Here is a 23,384-nt window from a genome sequence, read left to right as displayed (position 1 = left end):
TTCACAATTGGCAAGCTTGCTTATTTTGATGTTTCCATTTGCAGCCTTCGTACATTATATCATCTTCAACTTTGGCTGGAGCTGCTGCATTTGCTGGAGAAGAAGAAAAAGATGCTCATCACCAGGCGGACGTGAAAGCTGCAGGTGGATGTTTCTACTCTTTGATAGCTGAAACGTTTGGCTTTCGGACACCTGCTAGTTTAGCTACACTAAGAATAATTGCCTCTAAAACGATGGCATAGACTTTCATTTAGTCAAACGTTAATTAAAGTAATTTGTTAGAACAATTATCTGTTCGTCTTTGGTAGTTTAATGCTAGAGCAAGATTAGATTTAGCAGTGGATGTAGAGCGGTGAGATTTACCCACTGTATAAATAATATGAATATATATATATATATATATATATATATATATATATATATATACACACACACACACATATATATATATATATATATATATATATATATATATATATATATATATATATATATATATATATATATATATATATATATATATACACGTATATATACACGTATATATAGTACGTACATATAGTACGTATATATAGTACGTATATATGTAAAGCTCAAATTGCTTTCAGCTTCACTTGCATGCTTCTTCACCCTTTCGGCAGCTTCAGTGTTTTGGTACTTTGCTGGGTAGTTACGTAGGCCTACCCTATAGCTAGCGTCCCGGCGACATACTTGTACCGTGTACAGCTGCACCAAAAAACATGTCTACCGCAGCTGGGCAGGTTTTTCTACCAAATCCACTGCGACGAAAACTTGTTTTTCAAATTTCTGGATCCACATCTCTCAATACATTTCATTTTCAGTCTCTCTATGTAGTAAGGTAAACGTTACTTACTGGACATGTCTGCACTCTGAGTGCATCACCTCGGCAGGCGCGTAATAATCTGAGTCTGGTCTGGAACTCAAGGCCAAACATGCATTGTAAGTTGCGGACATGCTATGCGCTTATCGTAGTGAGCACATGTGTATCAAGCTTGATTGGGTTATTTCACCTGTCTCATCTATATCAGCGCTTTTCATCGTGGCGTCTGACTAGACCTCATCGATACTGGTAGGTGATAGATGTGGGAAGTTGTGTGAGCACCTTACCAGCTTGAGGCGTTTGCAATTGTGTTGCGATAGCGGACTTAGTGATATGTCCTTCGATGAATCGGTGGCAGAGAGAGTGAAGACAGCGGCTTTGTTACAATTAGAGAGAGGAAGAGGAGAAGGAGGCAGGAGGTGATGAGGATGAGAAGATTGTTGCTAGTGTTTGTTTGAGCATCGTTTGTTGTTTGGGTAGAATAAGTGCACTGCCTGCCTGTTCGGAGAAATCGAGAGACTTAGGCTTGCAAGGTGTGTGTGTGTGTGTGTGTGTGTGTGTGTGTGTGTGTGTGTGTGTGTGTGTGTGTGTGTGGGTGTGGGTGTGGGTGTGGGTGTGGGTGTGTGTAGGTGTGAGTGTGGGTGTGTGTAGGTGTGAGTGTGTGTGTGTGTGTGTGTAGGTGTGAGTGTGTGTGTGTGTGTGTGTGTGTGTGTGTGTGTGTGTGTGTGTGTGTGTGTGTGTTTAAGATCAAACACTAAACACATAATTAATTACAAGGGTCTATCCCCAGCATGACGAAGTTTCACAAGAGTACCCATGCCTCGGAGCAGGTCGACACTTGCTGACTTCGTCAGTGTAGTGCATGTGCAACCCAGGACATCTAAGGGCATCACAGACCTGTTATGCCTCACATTTTTACCGGTTAGAAACTAATAGTCCCTCTAAGAAGTCGACCAACGTCCCAGGGAGACCGTGTGACTAGTTAGCAGGTTAAGCTAGGTCTTGTTTGTTATCGTGATTAGGCAGACAAACCACTCCAGCACACCTACAGAATCAAGAAAGAGCTCTCGATCTGTCAATCCTTGCTGTGTCTGGATCTGGTGAGTTTTCCCGTGTTAAGTCAAATTAAGCCACAGACTCCACTCCTGGTGGTGCCTTTCCGTCAATTCCTTTAGTTTCAGTCTGACAACAATCTCCCCCCTGAACCCCAAAACTTTGATTTCTTGAAAGGTGCCGAAGGAATCGTATCATAACGTTCTCTGATCCCTAGTCGTAATTGTTTATGGTTGGAACTGTGATGGTATCTAATTGTCTTCGAACCTCTAACTTTCATTCTTGATTAACGAAACATCCTTCGCAAATGCTTTCGCATGCGTTTGTCTTTCATAAATCCAAGAATTTCACCTCTTGCAATTGAATATGAATGCCCCAACCGCCCCTATCAATCATTACCTCGGTCCCAGAAACCAACAAAATAGAAACGATGTCCTAGTCCATTATTCTGTGCTAATGTATACAAGCCGACATGCTTGCTTTGAACATCCAGCTCACTACTCGACAATGCTGGGTTGATGTAGTTCAGAAAGACTAACATCATTGAACTTATCTATTATATAAGATCCACACAATCGCTCAGCTTAGCGATCAATTCTGCAAGGCCTAAACTCATTGTGGGTATGGCTAAAATTCAGATTCAGGTGTGTGGGGGTACGTTGGTCAGCCACTTCCTCGTTGTGTACCCAGTAAACATGTTTTACACGGCTAGGAGCTGATGTAGCAGTTACATTGCCGTGTGGTCCGAGTGACCAGGTTGTAATTGTGACGTATAAACTTCTGGGTGCCCAAAAACCAGAATAAATGTTGAATAAAACAGGATCTCCTCCCCCAGCCGGATCAAAGAAAGTATATTGAAATTTCTATCCGTCAATAACATGGTTATTGCTCCTGCTAATACTGACGTTCCCATTTGGTCTTGCAAACCAAGGTGGTGGTAAACTGCACAAGAGAGAATGTCAGGAAACGATATCAGGAATGAGTATGCACAATATTTTAGTCAGAATCATTCGTCTGTTGTCATCAATATGGTCAGTCTATTCATCGCAAGAGAGGCAATAAGTTCTCAGTTGCTTCTTGGAACATGCAATCACTGGTGGGGAACTCAGGAGATAAATGCATATGTAGAAGAATAATGCAGAGTGACAGAATGAAATCTCTCTAGTAGTAACAACAATGTTGACAGAAAGCTTGATCTTATGATAAGGAATTGAAATGTTTTGGAATTTCAATTGTGGGGATTCAAGAGTCTAAATGGTTTGGAAGTGACATTTGGTCTTCAGGTGGATGTACGTTCTTGCATTCTGGTCGACCGGTACCCTCACATGATGTCCAATGTATACGCAATGAAGGAGTGGGCATATTTTTGGATGAGAAAGCTACAACAGCATGGAAAACAGGAGGGGAAGTGTGGAGTGCCGTGAGTTTATGAATTATCACAGCTAGGTTGAAGGTTGGTGATAATGGCATCGGTTTGCAAGACCGAGGATCTTTATCTGCAGCCTTTTAACAGTTATTTCTGTGTATGCCGCTACCTTCAGAGCAACAAAGAAGTCATTTTATGAACAACTACAAGATACTATAGACAGAACTCCTATTCCAGACTTTCTGCTGATACTAGGAGACTTTAATGCTAGGGTTGGTTAACAAGAAACAAATTGTAGTCTTTGGAAGAGAATACTTGGCTATCATGGTTTAACAGAGAGAAATCAAGCAGGAGAAGATCTATTTCAGTTTTGTGAAATTAATCAACTTGCAATTCTGAACACTTGGTTTGAGAAGAAAGGAAAGAATCTGGGTACTTGGATGCATCCAGCAACAAAAAGTGGTACACCATTGACTACATTTTGACACGTTTTGAGTCAAAGAAGACATTGTATTGATGCTGGTGTAGTAAGAGGTGCAAATTGTTGGACTGATCATTCCTTGGTAAGAGCTGTGATTAGATCTGCCTGTTGCCGTTCAAAGTTTGCAGAATTCATCTATCAGGCAAAAGTATAGCGACGGTCTGATAAGCGCTTTCAATGAACATCCTTATTCACCAGACAAATCAACGGAGCAGAACTGCATCATTACAACTGTAGAAAATTCAATCGGTAGAGGTACTAAGAAACAGCCGGATTGGTTCAGTGAGAGTTCTGATATTTTGGTACCTCTGATCAATATATAGAATTCTGCCTATGACAGACTTTTGCAAAGAAAAACAACTGCAAATCAGAAAAGTTTTTATCTGTGCCAGCAAGATGTTAAAGGGCTGTAGATAAGGCAAAGGAAGAGTGGATAAAGAAACAGCTAAACTTGTTACAGCTGCTGTAAGGGATGGTTGAACTAGGTGGGACTGCATTAGAAAATTACAGATGACTCGTGCTGGAAGAAGATCAACATGCACTAGTGCTGTTTATGATGAAAATGGCATCGTGGTGACAAGTCCAGTGGAAACACACGGACAATGGTTTAGGCACTTCAAGAACTTGCAAAGTAAATTTAGGCAAGATGTTGTAGATCAAATGGTAACCAGTCCAGTGCATATTGAACTGCACAAGGTACCCACAACGAACAAACTAAAATCAGCTCTCAATTGCATGAAATTAGGAAAAGCTTGTGGTAAGACTGGTATTTTATCAGATTTGATAAAGTATGGGAGGCGAGCAGCTGCTAGAATGACTACTGAAAATAATTTCAATGATATGGAGGCAACAAGCTGTTGTTCAGATGGAGAGATGCACAAGTTGTTCTTATTCCAAAAAAGGGAGATTTGCATCATTGTGACCATTGGAGAGGAATTAGCCTATTGGATGTCATTGGCAAAGTATTTGCAAGAATTATTCAGGAGCGATTACAGACAATATCTAATGAGGTACTTTTAGATTCTCAATGTGGATTTAGAAAGGGTCTTGGGTGTGTGGACATGATCTTTGTTGCATGGCAGATCGTGGAGAAATCACGAGAGCACAACACACCCTTATATATATTATTTGTGGACTTGAAAAAGGTGTACGATTCAGTTCCTCGTCTGGCTTTGTGGAAGGTGCTTAAAAACTATGTCATCTCACCATCTCTGCTTAGTATTATCAGATCATTGCATGATGGAATGAAGGCTGAAGTCAGGGTTGGTAGGAAACCACCGATACCATTGATGTCTGCATTGGTTTACGGCAGGGGTGCGTGGTTTGCACCTACGTTGTTCAATCTTTACTTCAATGCAGAAATTCAAGACTGAAAAAGCAGGTGTCCTCTAGCTGGAATCTGTGCAAAATACAAGTGTGGTAGAAGGCTTGTCGGTGACAGACTGTGAAGTCTCATCTGTCAGAATTGTGGGTAGCAGAATCTCAGTTTGCTGATGATGTGTCACTTTACTTCTTTTCCCGTGAAAATTTTGAAGTTATCACAGAATCATTTGTTGAGACAACAAAAGATTGGGGCCTTAGAGTTGGTGTGGATAAAACTAAAGGCATGGTGTTTGGTAAAGACTTTGGTGTTGGAAGGGATTCATTGGAACCCACATCAGTCGGTGGAGGTGTTGTAGAAATGGCAGACAAATTTGTATACCTTGGAAGTTGCATCTCGCGAGATAGTGGAGGAGGTTTCCAATTGTATTGAAAGGCATCTAAGGCTTTTGGGTGTTTACGTCAATCAATTTGTCAAAGTAGATATTTGTCAGTTGATACAAAGAGGGCAGTTTATGAAGCAGTTGTTCTGCCTATTCTCTTGTATGGTTCAGAAACATGGACAGTGAAATCTGGCAGTTTGAGATGTTTACAGTCATTTCACAACCAGTGTGTAAAGGTCTATCTTGGGTGTTACAAGATACAAGCAGTGGAAGAACCATATCAGTTCACAACAGCTAGCAGCTGAGTTTGGAATGACAGATAAGTTATCTGATATTTGTCAAGACATCGTCTGCGTTGGCTCAGTCACGTGACACGTAGGAATGGTAACAGAATGCCAGAGCAGGTGCTTTTTGGCGAGTTTCTTCCAAAGAGACCTTTGTCATGGTACAAAAAGGAGATGGCGAGACTTACTTTTGTTAGATCTCAAGTCTAAGCAAATACCCAGTTCCGGTTGGTATGAGTTGGCATAAGATAGAGCTAAGTGGAAAGATGCTGTTTATAGAAGATCTACATCAACCACTCTGAATCAGAACCCACTCGTATCGGATTCCAGTTCTGTGGGACGTTGCATATTTCCTGTCAAGCTTGTGGCAGATCTTTTCGTCGAAAGGGGACTTGACAAGACATACTCATTTCTGTGGTGTACACCAATAATCACCAGATAGTCATCATTTTTCTGACATTTGTCCATGTCTTTTGGACACCGTTATCATCGAAACAGGCAACTGTTTGTGGACAGCTCAAGGTTCAATGTCCAAGGTGTGTGTGTGGTGCGATAGCTCAGTTGGTTAGAGAGTCATCTTATGGAGTGTTCACATCTGGGACCTTGAAGGTTTGCAAGTTTAAGTCACAGTGATGGCAAGCTATGGCATAGTTTCTTTAAGCAAGAAACTAACACACATTTGCTTCTCTTGACTCAGGAGTATAAATGAGTACCTGGTCATTGACTGGGGTCTTAAGCGGCCATCAGCTGTGACGTGACATCAGCCACTGGGGTCCTGGTGAGACTTTGGGTACTCATACCACAGTTGGCTTCACAAGTGTTTGCTCCTGCGAGAGGCTGGCCAAGCTCCAGGAGTCTGCTAGCGCAGGCCCAGAGTTCCCTGGGTAGTGCACAAGGCCCAGCTTAACAGTTGGGGCGTGACCTCTGAGAGGCAGCTCTTGACATTTAGGTTTTAGGTTTGGGTGTGTGTGTGTGCACATGTGTGTGTGTGTGTGTGTGTGTGTGTGTGTGTGTGTGTGTGTGTGTGTGTGTGTGTGTGTGTTTGTGTGTTTGATGCTTGTGTCTGGTTATGATTATACATCAACTAGTCTCACATAGCCACATTCTCTCCTGCTGTGTCATACTTTCGGGCTGGAAAGGGTCTGGTAAACTTCCTTTGATGTCGCTATGTTGCCGCTTTACCAATAATGGGTGAACTAAATACGGATAAATACAGATTTGATTTCTTGAAAACCAGAATGGTATGCCATGTATTCCAATCAATCCTATCTCATCTAATTTTCTTTTCTGTTCGTCAAGGTAGGCGATTGTTGTTGCCGATAAAGAGAATTACTCGATGTGTTGTTTCACTGATGTTGGTTCCAAGTCTTTCTATATAAATGCCCATTTCTGCTCTGACTTGACTGTGGTCGCTTAGCACAGCAGGGTTGTCCCCAGCATACAATAGGCATGGCACTCTGCCATGCCTTGGCTTCCACTTGGTACAGGCCCGCCATGCTTTGCTGCACGAGTAGGCAGTGATTAGCTATGAAGACAATGGATTTGTATTTGTATTTTGAAAAGTGGGAAGCTGTTTGAGGCTAACAAGTAGTTCTTGGGATGCTTGGGTTTAAGATAAGACCAATTAGGGCAAAGAATAAGTCTCTCCCTTGTTTCAGTGAAAGTGTTGTCTTTCGGCTATGCATCATCGGCAAGGCAAGTTCTTCCCTTACCCTTTACCTAATATACCTAATACAATTCTGGCTCATCAACTGACAATAAAAATTTTTCCCTTTCCACGGACCCAATTGATTACCTGCAGAACTTACTCACCTGCCATGTGGTATGAACTTAATTGTAGACTCAAAGATCAACAGTGGTTGTCACGCACCCGCCCATTATTTAGGTCAGTATCTGATGGTAACAAACGGAATCTGTAGATATCTGGCCCCTAGCCTATGTAGGTTCTCAACTTCTTGAGGTCTGGAAATTTTCCCACTGGCTTTATAAATATAGCTATCATGTGGTCAAGCACAGTGAACTAAGACAGAAAGTTTTTTTAAAGACAAACCACTTTGTTCTTTTTGTGCCTGAACATTCCTTCGAGCAAACCTGTATCAAAGTTTTGCGGGGGTGGGACCTTAAATATTGGAATGGGCGCGACCAAAATTTGGCGTGACATACAGATCTGGTCTTTAATTAAGAAATTTAATCCAGTATTTGGTTCACCCATCATTGGTAATGATGGTAGGTAGGGTATGGCTACGTGAGACTATGACATGGTGGGAGAGGCTCTGGCTATGTGAGACTAGTTATAATTGTTGTTGTTGTTTGGTTGTTTGGAATAGGTCGACGAGTTGTGAATATGTCATTAGAACTTACAATAGAGCAACTGAACGCGAAAGAAACAAGAATGAAGAATGGTGGATACTACAAGCCAACACACTGTCACTCTCAACACAAGGTAGCAGAGGCAACAGACAGACAGACCATGATAATGGATTGACACGTGAACAAAGAATTGAATAGAAAGACAGGCAAGCAGGCAGTGCAGACAAACAGACAGACAGACAGACAGATGACTGACTGACTGACTGACTGACTGACAGACAGATGACTGACTGACTGACTGACTGACTGACTGACAGACAGACACACACACATGCACGCGCACACACACACACACACACACACACACACACACACACACACACACACACACACACACACACACACACAGTTGGAAAGGTATCTTCAAATATAAATGAAAACTTTGAAAACTTTGTTGCATGAAGATGAAGGATTAGTCATGAAATCCAAGTTGGACTTAGAGGATGGTCACTCAGAGTTGGGGACCAACATGGATTGTTTGGTTTGATTTGCTAAGAATCAGACTAAGATTACTGAGAAATCTATACTAGTACTGCTTTGCCTCAAGTAATGTGTTTGGATTTATTTTATTCAAAGTTTACTTTTATTGATATTAACATGTAATTTACATGTCATTTTATTAACCTAGTAGGTATATAAGTATTTGTATGTTTGGCAAGTAATTGTTGGCTGGCTACTCAACAAATGCAGGGTACAGACCAATGCATGGTCACACACACACGCGCGCGCACACACACACACACACACACACACACACACACACACACGCGCGCACAAAAACAAAATCGACAAATTTTTAGCCCTCCATGTCTTTCAACGTTGACCTTGAGGTCTGTTGCGGAGATAGCTCCCCTGCCTCTAGAGACAGGGCCTCCATACGCTACGTGGAGTCTTGGAGCCCGCGCTACAATCCACCTGGAGCTTGGCCAGAGTCATCCAGGGGCACTGACAATGGCGCAGCTCTGGGACTGGACACCAAGGCCCACACGTACCCGTCTGCTGCATGATGTTGCTACCAAGCCAGCGGTCTTGTCCACCCCAGTCAATGACCAGGTACTCATTTATACTCCTGAATCGAGAGAAGCAAGTGTGGGTGAGTTTCTTGCTCAAGGAAACTGCGACAGTGTCGCCTCCAATACTCTACCGTCTGCTCTACTGCACGTGCGTGTGCACACACACACACACACACACACACACACACACACACACACACACACACACACACACACACACACACCAATAGACAGACAGACAAACATTTCTGCTTGGACTAGATCTGTCCAGTGCTGCAGTCGGTGTAAAATGTATCTTATTTCCAGGTTGCCATAATTATTCCTTATAGAGATCGTTATTCACACCTCTTGCTGTTTCTTCATTACATGCTTCCAATTTTCATTCGACAAAACATTGAATTTCGACTTTACATCATTGAACAAGTAATTGATCTAATGACATCTAGCGTATTCTCTCTTTCTAACACTGTCTGCTTTACAAGGCTGGAGACTGTCCATTCAATCGTGGTATGCTGTTCAATGTGGGTGTATTGGAAGCATCTAAAGATGAAACGTGGGACTGCTATTGTTTTCACGATGTTGATTTGATGTTGGAAGATGACAGATGTTTATACACTTGCCCTAAGAAAGGTCCCAGAGCTCTTGCAATTGCGTTAGACAAGTGGAATTATGAGTAGGTTGTGCGTGTCTGTGTGTGTGTGTGTGTGTGTGTGTGTGTGTGTGTGTGTGTGTGTGTGTGTGTGTGTGGTGTGATAGCTCAGTTGGTTAGAGAGTCATCTTACAGAGTGTTTACATTCAGGACCTTGAAGGTTTGCAAGTTCAAGTCACAGTGATGGCAAGCTATGGCATAATTTCCTTAAGCAAGAAACTAACACACATTTGCTTCTCTCGGCTCAGGAGTATAAATGAGTACCTGGTCATTGAAGTGACATCAGCCACTGGGGCCCTGGTGAGACTTCGAGTGTTCACACCACAGTTGGCTTCACAAGTCGGTGCTCCTGCGAGTGCCTGGCCAGCTCCAGGAGTTTGCTAGCGCAGTCCCAGAGTTGCCTGAGTAGCGCACAGGGCCCAACTTAAAACAGCTGGGGCGTGACCTCTGAGAGGCAGCTCCTGACATTTAGGATTTTAGGTGTGTGTGTGTGTGTGTGTGTGTGTGTGTGTGTGTGTGTGTGTGTGTGTGTGTGCGCGCGTGTGCGTGCGTGTGTGTGTGTGTGTGTTTGTGTGTGTGTGTGTGTGTGTGTGTCATGTGAAATGTAGTGCTGTCTAGATTGCATGTGGTAGGAAGTGTTAGTAAATCATCAGTTGTAACACTAGTCAATATACCTGGAAACACTCGACTGTAGGAGTAGGTCTAATAAAGGAGTCATTGCCATTGGTGTAGTTATTAACACTTGTCTTTCTGTATGTCATTATCTGATTTTATTTTTAAATTGTATTACATAAGAGCTGCAATACTCTTTTGTTTCTTTATTTGTTTGTCTTTGTTTTTGCTTCGTTTTATCATTTGTTTATCAGTTAGTCAACATATTTGTCGTATCACATGTACTTGATGACACTTCTTGCTTTAGAATCATACACAAGTATCTCTTTGGTGGAATCGTCATCATGTCCAGACAACAAATTTTGAGCGTCAACGGTTTCTCCAATCTGTATTGGGGATGGGGAGGAGAAGACGATGACTTGCTTGCAAGGTAAGTGCTTTTGCTATTAAATAATAGTTTGCCACTGCAATTACGTGTTGTTGTTAGAGTTGAAATGATGGGCATGAAGGTCGAACGTGAGGACAAATCGGTGGCAAGATATACAACTTCTTCTCAGGATCACATTAGTGCTCCACAAAATCCTGTCAGGTGAGATCTACATTACCCACACATTATTTTAGTATGAAATAGTTGAGAATGAAAGGCATCACGTGGGCTTTAGATTTGATCTATTGTTTGATGCTCGTTATCGGGTGAGCATGGACGGTTTAGATACTACAGTTCACAAAGTGATATCTCGCAAGGAGTTTCCACTCTACACGATCATTACTGTTGCATTGGGAGACACCGGTAATCAGATACCTCGAGCGTATGTTGGACAGTGATGTGGGCATTGTGTATACTTACAACAGATCCGACCTCAAGATGATTTTTGTCTGCGTAATTTTGTGTGACGGTGGCAGCTCTGTCAAAGTTAATTAACGCAGGCGTTGCGTTTACTGGAGATTGTTGATAGTTCTATTTGTACATAATGCTGCATAGTGGCATGATTTTTACTTTACTTTTGCTGTTCTGATGTGTTTTGGCAGCAGCAGTTCTTGGCTGCCTGTAATCTATGTTATTTATGCAAGAGAAAGCAAGTTTTGTACATAATTTGGTTCAGCAGAACAACACAGATAAACTGGACTGGAAAGTTAAGCCCAGTTCACAGTATTGACGCTGACGCTCAGCTGAGCGTTAAAAACACCGCCTTGACGCAAGCGGCATCCTTTGATATTGACGCTGACGCTGACGCTGGCATAGAAATGAGTTCTATTCCAGCGTCAACGTCGGCGTCAGCGTCATACTGTGAACTGGGCTTTCAGCTTGTTTTTTTGCAATTTTTGGGTGTCGGTGAAAGTACAGTAGTATCTAAAGTCTAGAACATTCAACCATATAACCAGGCAGGATGAAGTCAGAATACATGAAGAGGATAGCGAGTACAGTAAGGATGCCAGGACAGTAACGATATCATGCAGTTGTCTAGCTGTCAGAACAGACGCTTTGTTTCTCTGCTTTTGAGCGAGTGAATATTTTGCAGTGCCAAGTTGCGATGCTTTACTGTACAATAGATGGTTATCAGAGTTGCATGAGTTGACGGTATACCGTGCTGTTCCCGCTTGCTTGTGAAAGTTGTCTTAATTAAATTGGGGAGATTTCCAAACGTTAGAAGCTGAAGCAGACGTCGAGTTTTCCTTACTCGTAGCTCACAATGGCTTGGAACTTCTGGCTGTGCGCAGCCAGCGTTTCTTAGTTTGTAATGAAAAGTGCTTGGATTATATGCAGTGTGGTTGAGGAGGTTTGGTGGGAGTGATCGACACACACACACACACACACACACACACACACACACACACACACACACACACACACACACACACACACACACACACACACCACCGGCGTATACTATAGTGGAGGGGCTTGATCAATAGAACTGTAAAGCCACGCCCCATTTTTTACTTTATATGCGCTAGGGTTGCGCCGTAGTAGTGCTGGCTAGACAGAAATCTGGTGTTAGATGGATGAAAATTCTAGACGAGACTCGAACTCAGCGTTGTCTAACAGTTACGACGTTTTGCACACAGATTGTACACCAAAGTATACACGTACCCTGCTAGACAAATGTAGACTACAAACAATTGGAAAGTTTGACACTCTACTTATTCACGTGAGCCTTAACTTAACGTTCTATCCGGGACACATTCAGCACCCACGGTCGGTACACCGTAACACGTGCATTTGTATCGTGGTTATTGGCGTTCATGGCAACTACGGAGGATCAACGTTTAAGTGAGCGTAAGCAGTTTGTTCCAGATGCTGTCACGGTCGGCGAGATCGCGTCAGAGCTTTGCGATTTGGCTCGACGTTTTCCTGACCAAAGGGATTCTCTTCATCGACTAGGCGAATGCTTAAAGATGTGTGGAGACGCCGAAGTGCAGCAAGACGGCTGCTTGCGAATAGCAAAGGTGGCGACGGAAGAGACCATTACTCAACCTAGCGATCATCAAATCGAAGATGCATTTTCCATTGTGCAGATTGCTCATTCGTACATTTACGCCTGCCTAGGATTTATCTATGGAACGGGGCAAGGTGGTTTCACCGACACAAACAAAGCGTTTGAATTCTACCAGCTCGCAGCTAAAGCGGGTGTAGGCGAGGCACAGTGCAGTCTTGGTGAAATGTATTACTATGGCGTTAACGACAATATCTTGAAGAATCTACAAAGTGCCTATGTTTGGTTTGATCGCGCTATGGCGGATGAAGTGAGTTATGAATTAAACTTTGTGAACAGTGCCATGAATTGGCTCAAACGAAAACCAATGATGTACCTCAAGTGTAAACCTCCTTACCAACTTCACGCAACAAAACAGCTTGCACGAATGAGTCTTCATGAAGTAGACGACACTTCAGAGAATCGTAGGGCAGACCTTTACAGTGGTATTCGACTTTTGTCAGTGGCTGCTGTAGGTGGATGTGCTGAGGCGCAGCTGTGGCTTGCATCTTATTTCTTGGTGGGATTGGGAGAGTTCTGTGATCGGCGAAAAGCTCTCTTCTGGTTAAGAAAGTCTCGCAAATCCAACGATACTGCAAAACAGGTTAGTCAAACTGTTGACGTTCAGACGAAAAAATATGAGTTTCTTGCATCTTGCAGAATTTCTAAAATTTCAACTATTGTACAGTTGGGTGATAATTGTTTCTTCTTGTAGATATTGAAATACTGTGTAACAGGACGTGAAGAAGATGCAGCAGATAGAGCTCGTCAAATTCTGAAAGATGCAGACCTTCCTATTGCTTCTACTTTGTCTATAGAGTCGTTTGTAGTACGAGTACTCGGTGAGCTGTCTTACGACTCTCAGCGCTTTTTCAAAGAGCGTTCATCCAGGAGAGCACCGCTGGCCGTCCCGGCGTCAGTACTGTCAAAATTTCCGCAATCGCCGACGTGTCAAAGGTTTCTTGGTGCGTGTGATTTAGTGGGAAAAGGCAATAGTATTCCCGATAGTTCCAACGTAGAGGACAAGCGACGATACCTGCAGTATATTGTCAACGCCTATCTTATGTGTCCTCTTGTCTGGCAGTTTGTACCTATTTACCTCTCTAGGGTTAGTAGTGCTTGTGATGATATTGAAAAGAACTTTCCATCTGTTTGTGAAGATGCACTAATAGGAAGGGAGATTACTAGGCCAACTATAATTAGTCCAGAACACACACAGGAAGGCTATGATTTCTTTTTAGAAGCTATTCGACTGATGAAACTCCGAAACAAGAGCGATAAATCGAGTCAGCTCAAGCTAGCTCGTTTACATTGTCTAGCTGGAAACATGCAATGTTTGAGCGGTCAATATGTTAGCGCTCTAGTCCATTTCAATCAAGCTGAAGAGATGGGAACGGACGACATCGCAACTGTTCTGAGTGGCCAGGCATTTTGTCACAGTGCCATGGTTGGTCAGTTGAAACAAGCCAAACACCTCTACTTAGAGTACTTTAGAAAGGCACCCAAATGCAATGCTGCGTTTGCTCGCAATTGTTATTTTCTTGCTTCAGTATCATACCTATTGCAAAACTATCAGGATTTCTGTTATTATTACGAGCAAGGAATAGAACATGAGATGGACAGATTGCCGTTCCAAGCAGCGGTTCATACTCAGGCTAAACACTGCCTTTTTGGCTTGTATTTAGCATCTGATACAACCAAAATGTCATTTTGTAACAACTGCTTTAGAATCGAAACGTCAAATTTGATATCAACATGTTCCAGTTGCAGTTCAGTTGTCCCTTGTCAGTTGGCCGGTGGTAGCACTTACGAAAAGATCGCAAAACATTTGCTAAAAGTAACATCAAAGCTCCATAATTCTGAAGGAGTAAAAATTTCTCTCGTTGTCGATTCTGTAACAAAAGTAATGAATGTTTTGAAATTCATTGAAGAGAAGTTCTGCAAATTGAAAAAATTAATTGAAATGACTAAAAACGTCTCGGATTATTGTGACCGTGTTTCCGCGAGGTTAAGTCTGAAACAACTTGCAATTTCTGATGCGGTTACAGTCGCAAACAAATTCTCTAACACGGAAAGCGGACAAACTGCGGCGGCGGAAGCTGAAAAAGCTCAACCAGGTTGGTATACTTTCTAAGTTGTAAACGAAATAATGGAGATAAAAACTTATTGCTATGTCTTGTATAGAATTGTCTCGAGGAACTGCAACTTATGCAGTAAAAGAAGGAGCAGCAGCAACTTCAATTGCAGTAAATCTGCGCAATCCTCCGCACTCGGCATTGAAAAAAGTTCTCTCGACAGCAAAAGACATCGTTCTCAGAGACGACCTTTCAAACGCGGTTACTGGTTCTACTACGTTTGCTGAATCAGGAGCAAGTGGCAGAGTGGCCATCTTTGTCACATGTAAATATATAAATATATTATTAATTGTCGTTACATTCTAGTTGAGTCTGTGCATGTTTACTGTAGATGAAAACGAACAAGATGACAAGAATTTGTTTTATGCTCCTGCTCGTAGTAAGTCGTTTACCGGTCGCATTGACATTCTTGAGAAATTGTGGGAATCTCTGCACTCTAAGATAGTGACAGCTGAAGAGTCAAGAAAAAGAGGTGAAGTCGGTTGTGGTTTGTCTGCAATATCAGGTTTGGGTGGGACTGGCAAAACAAGCGTTGCCGTCGAGTATGTATGGATACATAAAGAGTATTACTCTGGCGGTTGTTATTGGTTGTCTGTAGACAATCTAGAAGGAAGTATTAGCGATTTGGCGTGTTACATTAGCGCGCACAAGTCGGTCACCTTTGACGGATCCTCGACCGTAAGATATCAGCTTAGCGGCATTATGTCATATCTTCTTGCTCTTAAACGTTCGTGGTTATTGATATTAGACAACATGGACCTAACAGAATTGAGCTCTCATCCTTTATTGGAGACAATCGTGTTGGGAGCATGGAGACAATCGAACGATTATGGTAATCTTATGGTCACGTCTCGATGCAATGCCGACGTTTTGAGTGAAATTTTCCATATTGACAAACAAACGTCAATACACGTTTTGCATGAATTTATGGAAAGCGAGTCAATAGCGTTTTTAGAACAAAGAACATTGACCGTCAAGAACGAGATCGAATTCTCCAAAGACCAAGCAGCCATTCTGGCTCGTCGAGTCGGTCATTTACCGCTCGCACTCGAACAAGTAGCAGCTTATCTCATCTTTACGCGCTGCTCGCTCGACGACTACGTTTCTACGTATAAAAAGCAACGTTCAAAGTTACTGAAAAGACGAAAGATTGCAAAACCGTCGGGACAGGACAAAGCGTCGAATCACCGTTTAGCTGTTCATACGACTTGGAAGATAAACTTTGATCGCATCAAAAGGCACGAAGAGTTCGGTCAATGTGCCGACTCGTTCGTTCGTATGTGCGCCTTTCTTGCTCCAGACAAGATCCCGTATATCCTTATCAAAGCGACCGACGAGAAACGTTTCCTGACCGACTCGACGGCGTTGCGTTCGATTATCGGTCTCTTGACTGAATTGTCTTTATTTCACGAAGAATATGAGAAAAAAGGATTAAGTGTTCATCGATTAGTACAAGAAGTACTGCAGGAATGTATCAAAGTAAGCGGATGTGAAGAACTTCACGCGACGTTTGAGTCTGCTGTTAATGCCGTTAGTTTGTGTTTGCAACGATGCAAGAAGCCGAACTTAATGGAATATTGTTTGAGAGAAAGAGTAGGGGAAGACGAACAGTGGGGAATTCTATCATCTCACGCCTTCGTTTTACAAGAACATATATTCTCTAACGCTCCATTACTCGGTCCATCATTCCGTCGTCTCGTGTGCTACAACGTAGCAATTTTGTTGGATAACGCTTCTATTTACTGTAACTGCATTGGACGGTTATCCGTTGCTACATTGCTCGATCGTCAGAAGCTTCGTGTGCTCGACACGATGGACGATAGATTGAGTAAAGATGACGTCATAAGGTTGACATCTACTATTATACCGTTACCGTTAAGAGTTCAACAGAACGTAAGACGTGCGATACGCGACGAAACGATGAGTGGAATAAAATTACAAACGGTCGGTGATATATCGTCGAAACGTAAAGATGGCGACGTCACGACGGTCAAGTCTAGTCGCGAGGTCCGGAAAGACTTGATCAAAATTTTACGAACTTGCGATCGTCACGTCGCCGAGGGAGTGGCGAATGAACTGTCGAGCGAATTGTCGCGTCTGTCGTCGACGTGTAGAAAGAACACGATGGAGGAAAGATATTCGCTCGTGAGCTGTAGAGCACGAGCCTATCTGCAGTCTGGCAAGTTGGATGGATGTTATCAAGATGCGACCGAATGCATCAAGTTATTACCCGCTCGTTGCGACGGATACGAGATTTTATCTCAACTGTTTGCGCTGATCCAATGCTCGTCGTTACCTTTAGCTCGTTGTGTGGCGTCAGTGGCAATGCACTTGAATGCCGAATCTTGTCGAATGAAGTGGTTTAAGCAAGCCTACCCGAACGTTCCATCCGTTAAGATAACGACGCAGGAAAACCTTCGCTCGATCTTGAATGATCAAAAACGTTATCGAGGATTTACTGTACTTGTAGATAACAAGCAAATAACAGACAAAGTTATTGTTGTGACGGAGAATATCAACTTTGTTGGTTTGGAGCAATGTAGAATGGATATAGACAAAGGAATATTTATTCAAAGTTATTCGTGTTGGGTAAATTTTCAAATGTTTATGAGAAATGGAGGTTTCACCGTTCCTTTTGAGGCACGTGCTACTCTTCTGCACTGCCGCCTTACCTCTACTCGAGCTGGTTATTCTACTATATCAGTGGATGGATCGGTGTATTTGGACAGATGTCACATTGTTGACAGTGACGCGGGAGGATTGATTGTCTGTTCCAACGGTAGTAGAGCTCCAGGTACAGCTGCCGTGTGTTCTTGTCTTGTGAAAGGCAACAAAGCAGCGGGACTAGAAGCTCGATATGGAGGGTATCTTTTGTCTATAGACAATACAGTATGTGAAAATGGCGGCGGATATTTGTTGGGACCGCTTCCAGGCGATTGTCTCCTTCAGTCTAACATCGTTTTTATGAATGGTCAAGGAATCGAGGTTTCTCACACAAGCAATTCAAATCCATTGGTTAGCAGTGATAAAGTACGCGACTATATTGAGTCAATGCCATGTCAGCCAGAGTCTGTTCCCGGTGTAGTGATCGAAAGAAACGAGTTGTGTGAGAATTCAACGTACGGAATCTATTTGTTGTATGTTACATCTCGATGTGGAGTCGTGTCGGTTAGGAAAAATCTAATTAATGGTAACATGTACTGGGGATTTGGATCGCTTGACTGTTGCGATCCGCATCCCAACGTTGGTGTCGTTGTGACTGAAAACACAATTCGTAGTAATAAGTGTGGGGGAATGAGAATAAGATTTAGTGGCATCTCTTCTCACAGAATTACAGATAATGTAATAGAAAACAACGTATTGGCATTCAACAAATTTGAACTGTCTGAAAGCGTTCTAGAGACTTACAAGAGGGGCAACATTGTCAAGAACAACAAGAAGACACTTCACTATCCTCAGTCTGAAAGTCTGTGGCAGAAGAATAGTTGCTCACATTGCCATACTATACTAAGACAAGGAAAGCAAAGCATTCAATGCCAACGGTGTTATGCTTCCAACTATTGCTGCAGACCTTGTCTTGAGAAACATTTAGAAAGACACACGTTGTTGTGCGAAATTATTAGAAGTCGTTACAGCGATACCACTTCTCCGTCGACGTTGGCACCAAGTGAAACGGTTGTGGTAACAACAAGTATGAACCCTAGACACAAGCGAGGACCTTCGTTCGCTCCAGTACCCCAAATTGGAGGCTCTCGATTTGTTGTGAAGCTACAAACGTGTGAAGAGTCCCAGACGTCTTCGTCATCTATTACTATCTATGATCAAACTCACACTATATCTACTGAGATTGTGAATACTCAGTTGTATGACTTGATTATGAATTGTGGTGTCGTCGGAGAAAGGTGCGGTACATCCAAGAAAGTTTTCTGCTGGGCAGTGTTTGAAGATAAAGACAACATTAGAATTTTTTTCCACGAGCTTGCTCCTTACACAGACGAATGGTAGCCGTCAATGTAAAGACATTTTTAGTCGTAGCGATGGATTGTTGCATTCCGATTTCTGAGTCTGTCTATAGTTAACTTATTGCATGTCAAATTGAGAGTTTAGCTTTGCATATAGCTAACATGCGTAGCCTCGTAGCAAGTTATATGTAGTTGGCGTTACTAGAGGCATTGTCATATTGTTTTCTGTTTTGCTATTGATAGTCCTGAAACAATAACAGACTGACAATAAACGTGGTACTCTCGTTCGAAATACTAACGGGTCGGTCATTATCAAGTGTCCGGGGGGAGCTGGCAAATTTGCTGTGGGGGCCATAAGTTTGAAATTCAGTGATTTGCAAGGATCAGTAAGCACTTGGATCATCTTCTGTTGGGTGGTCATAATTTTTCAGGGTTTGTATCTGTATACTATTCTAAGTGCTTTACACACTTGCATTGCTGAAAGCGGCAATACTTGCTTTGCTTGTGTTGTCAGGGGGTTGAATGGAAATGACCAACTTTAGAAATCATACCAATAGGTTGCACTTGAACCTTGAAACAAACACTACACTTTTTATTGTACGTACCTATTGTGATTATAAAGCTACTAAGGCCGTTTCATGTGTTTGTGCATCAAGGTGGGTAATGACGAGGCACTCCAAATTGGCTGCCATCACCACGCACATGCACCAAAGTCACCACTTGTCTCTGTCTGATGAACACATTTCATACAATATCTTGACCGGCAAACAGATCGCTCTACATGCACACTAGTTTCTCGGCACGACAAACAATTAACAAGGAGATCTCACCATATATAGTATAATACTGTCTACTGTGAATTTCAAAGCCTTGCCAGTTCAACTTTGTCAGTGTGCCATACGAAACACGAAGTCATACGTAGCCCTTTAGCTAGAAATTTGCGATACACCACATCACGCCAACTACTCTATTGAAACTGTTTTTTAACCGTCTGCCCTCCGGCGCAGCGTGCTCCTCAATTTTTGGGGGTCTAAAGTCCGTTCCCGAATAGGAGAATACGTGGGAACTGCGGTTAATAGATAAAGAATTGAAGAGATGAGATGGGCGTAGTTAATTACTTAAATGGTTCCAGTAGATACACGTTTCGCAATGAACTTACGTTCAAAGGTTCAGTCAATGCTTCAACTGCACAAGCTTGCTAGCTACAGCTGTTTTACCTATCAATCCATAATTCGAAGTACATTGCGTCAGCTTTCAAGTAGTGGGCGTTATAGCGGTGACTTTGAAGTTATCAGTAACGTGGTGTAAATGAAGGAGCAGGGCAGGACTAAGCGCGTGTCTTACTGGAAGTTACAAATTCTGTCGTAGTAAAGAACCAATCACAGTATTCATTAACTGATCTGGAACCGCCTCCTTGTGAGCTTTCCAAAGATGTTGGAATCAACTCGCTAGGACGTCCGCTTCAGGAGATACGGTTTTCTCCCACGTATTCTCCTATTTGGGAACTGACTTTAGTAAATTAGACTGCACACCACGCCCATTTTTTATGCAGAGCCACGCCCGTTTTTACTTTTTACAGCCACACTCACAGTTTGTGTAGACATGTATGTATGTAAAGAGTATCGATTTCAATTTACAAATAATCTGCGGGACTGAGTGTCGTCAGTGTGCGTAAACACTGTTATAGTCCGTGCCAAAAAGGTTTTCAAGGCTCGCTGCGTCGTCAAATTAGATGGCATCTCGATGACAATAGAATCTAGAATACAAATTCAGTGCAACCGGTGTCATAGGGAAATTGGCATCCCCTGGAATTTGGCAGTTTACGTCCATAATAATAATAATGGGTTTGGGGTACCAAATTCCCCAAAGGATGCCAAGAGGGGTGCCTCGGACCCTCAGAGAGTATGACTCGGGGATACCTAATTTCCTAGAGAATACGGCTCGGGGATGCAACAAACAGGAGATGTCAAATTCCCTATGACACCTGGCTCAGGATTTTCTTACTTGGTTTATCAAAAAGTTAATGACAACAAGACAAATTCATATCAATGACATAACGCGGTTTGGCTGCCATTCACATAGGAGTCTTAGCTAATTCAAGCCTGTTGCTATTGCATAGCATAAATAATCTAACAATCTTCGTAGAGGTAAAGTTGTAAGTGTTAGAGTTAGAGTTATGAGGGTTAGGGTTAGAGCTATGAGGGTTAGGGTTAGAGTTGTGAGTGTAGAGTTGTGAGGGTTAGGGTTAGAGTTATGATCGAGGGTTAGCTCTCACAACTCTAACCCTAACCCCTACAACTTTAGCCCTAACCCTCACAACTTTAGCCATACACCTCACAACTCTAGCCCTAAACCTCACAACTCTATATAACTCTCACAACTTTAGCCCTAACCCTCACAACTGTAATTTCACAACTCTAAGCCTCACAACTTTATCCCTATGGTTAGACTTCAATCTTGTGAGGACTATAGGGCTAGAGTTGTAAGCTAACAGTGAAAGTGACGCCTACCTCCTGGGGTTTCCGGGCAACCTGGAAACATGTCTGGGTATACGCCACTGTTGTTGATTGCTAGATTGTTAATTCATCTTGCTACGTTCTTATAAATTAAATGGAGTAACTAGAAACGACGGTCTCATTGCCATCAACGCAGTAATGCTCAAGTCAAAACAAAGAAAAAGAAAGACGCTTGGAACCCTTCCAAACGTAAATTATGTCTTAGAAATCGATTAGACGTTCACTATTGTAAATTGCGCCAAACTCGTTCTCCATCTAATATATAAAGCTCAAATTGTGTGTGTGTGTGTGTGTGTGTGTGTGTGTGTGTGTGTGTGTGTGTGTGTGTGTGTGTGTGTATGTTCGCGTTTGGCGGCCACGTCTTTTGTCCGTTCGCAACCGAAATCGGCACGTACACTCGGCACGCACAGAGGAAGGTTTGCGTAAAAACATAAAAAATACTGCACTGGGTCCCCTCTCGAGGGATCGACCCACGCGTAAAATTTCTCGACGACGCAAACGCTACACATTGCAGTTCATTCGAACACACGCCCGCACCAGTCCCGTGTAGACTCTATGCATCGCCGCCCTTCGCAAAGCTTCGAGCAATCGAATATCTCTTGCCGACGAAACTTACTCTTCTATCGCTTGCGTTTCTCTCCAAATTCTCATTGCATTTGCACCGAATCCAACATACACGTTTTCTGCAGCAAGCGCTACACGGGGAGTGTGTCGATTTCGATCGAAACAAGCGCGAAGAGCAAGATTCGAATTCATTCAGCATATCCGGGACCTCGCAACAAAGATTGCACGTGACGTGTCCACAGACCTATCTTTACACTACAGTATCTTGCCCGTACGAAGGACGAGCCATGGATACTAGTAAGCTATATAGGGCTGACGTTACAACTGGTTGAAACAGCAGTCACGACGTATACACAGATTATCTAGCTTCACTACACAAAACCAAATTGATGGCAAACTACATTATGCTGTTACTTTGCAAACGACTATACACTAAACGTAAAGTCTAGCGATTGCAGATGTCGGTGATGTACGTGTACACGGCAAATAATGATGATGCACATTCAAATAAAGCCAATAATTACATGTTGTATAAAAATTGTCTGTAGTGCGCCTGACTAGATATTGTATAAAGTATGCTCACCAGACAGAGACAAATGGCAACTTCAGTGTGTGTGTGGTGATGACAGCCAAAGCATACTAAGATCGGACTATGATTTTAACAAGACAGCAAAAACTTTACGAAGCCCAAGATGTCTAGAATGCTAGATAGATATTCAACATTGGCATCTAATGTTGCCAGGTCCAGTTCATTTTTTTGTCAGCGTGCTATACGCAACACGAATAAAGCCTTTTAGTTAGAAATTTGCGACACACCACATTACACCAACTCTATTACAACTATTTTATAACCGTCTGTTTGCTCTGGGAAATTATGCGTGTCTGCATTATGCAGGCCACCCTCCACTCTCTTTCTTTATCTCCAGACAGACAAGAGTTCTGTCATCCTCATCAACCAAGACTATTCTACCAGAGAATGAGAACTAGAAACAAGTAAAACCAACAAACAACACGCTTTAAGAATGATGTGTTCCAGCCTTAAAGGAATGATTATTACCACTAAGTATTGCTTAAGATCTTGCACGGTTTTAACATATGACCAGTGAATTGTCTCTGAGCACAAAATATGTTGTCAGTACACGCAAAAACTATCGATTAATTTGGATTTATTATGTTAATCTTACTGTTTGCTTGTAGCGGGCAATTGTTTTGGCACGCATTGCCACCGTTGTCAGGTAGACTGATCGTTGTGTTAGTGCCATGATAACCAATCTTGACGTCATGCCATTTGAGTTGGACGTTGGTAATAAACACAACTACAGTATAGACGCAAGACAGTGATAACAATTAATGAGTAACAG

General features: G+C 42.5%; 2 protein-coding genes and 1 pseudogene across 3 annotated transcripts; all 3 read left to right on the top strand.

Moving 5' to 3' along the window:
* The first annotated feature begins 949 nt into the window (after positions 1–949).
* On the top strand, positions 950–11,451 carry LOC134180060 (beta-1,4-galactosyltransferase 1-like). Of its 2 annotated transcripts, XM_062647140.1 has the most exons (10): positions 950–1,090; positions 1,162–1,260; positions 1,322–1,374; positions 8,056–8,171; positions 9,418–9,534; positions 9,594–9,784; positions 10,680–10,802; positions 10,860–10,961; positions 11,035–11,162; positions 11,225–11,451. In XM_062647140.1, the coding sequence occupies exons 1-10, from the start codon at positions 954–956 to the stop codon at positions 11,239–11,241; spliced, it is 1,083 nt and encodes a 360-aa protein (XP_062503124.1). In that variant the 5' UTR covers positions 950–953; the 3' UTR covers positions 11,242–11,451. The 2 variants fall into 2 exon arrangements, with proteins under 2 accessions (XP_062503124.1, XP_062503123.1); XM_062647139.1 differs by having other exon boundaries at positions 11,035–11,451.
* Positions 4,252–5,749, top strand: LOC134180549 (uncharacterized; annotated as a pseudogene).
* A 1,165-nt stretch (positions 11,452–12,616) lies between the features above and the next one.
* Positions 12,617–19,203, top strand: LOC134180628 (uncharacterized). The gene is made up of 4 exons (XM_062647818.1): positions 12,617–13,450; positions 13,562–14,963; positions 15,031–15,246; positions 15,313–19,203. Exons 1-4 carry the CDS (start codon positions 12,617–12,619, stop codon positions 18,984–18,986), a joined length of 6,126 nt encoding a protein of 2,041 aa, XP_062503802.1. The 3' UTR covers positions 18,987–19,203.
* Positions 19,204–23,384: the final 4,181 nt, after the last annotated feature.

The sequence above is a fragment of the Corticium candelabrum genome, chromosome 5 (assembly GCF_963422355.1).
Source record: "Corticium candelabrum chromosome 5, ooCorCand1.1, whole genome shotgun sequence".
Taxonomy (NCBI): domain Eukaryota; kingdom Metazoa; phylum Porifera; class Homoscleromorpha; order Homosclerophorida; family Plakinidae; genus Corticium; species Corticium candelabrum.
This window is presented reverse-complemented; position numbering and strand designations above follow the sequence as displayed.

Bases quoted from the DNA above. Each gene is read 5' to 3' on its own strand.
- LOC134180628 (XM_062647818.1), top strand. From the start codon at position 12,617: ATGGCAACTACGGAGGATCAACGTTTAAGTGAGCGTAAGCAGTTTGTT. The intron at 14,964-15,030 runs GTTGGTATACTT...TGTCTTGTATAG, and splicing joins AGCTGAAAAAGCTCAACCAG to AATTGTCTCGAGGAACTGCA. The intron at 15,247-15,312 runs GTAAATATATAA...TGTTTACTGTAG, and splicing joins AGTGGCCATCTTTGTCACAT to ATGAAAACGAACAAGATGAC.
- LOC134180060 (XM_062647139.1), top strand. From the start codon at position 954: ATGCATTGTAAGTTGCGGACATGCTATGCGCTTATCGTAGTGAGCACA. The intron at 1,091-1,161 runs GTAGGTGATAGA...GTGTTGCGATAG, and splicing joins ACTAGACCTCATCGATACTG to CGGACTTAGTGATATGTCCT. The intron at 1,261-1,321 runs GTGATGAGGATG...TTGTTTGGGTAG, and splicing joins AGAGGAGAAGGAGGCAGGAG to AATAAGTGCACTGCCTGCCT.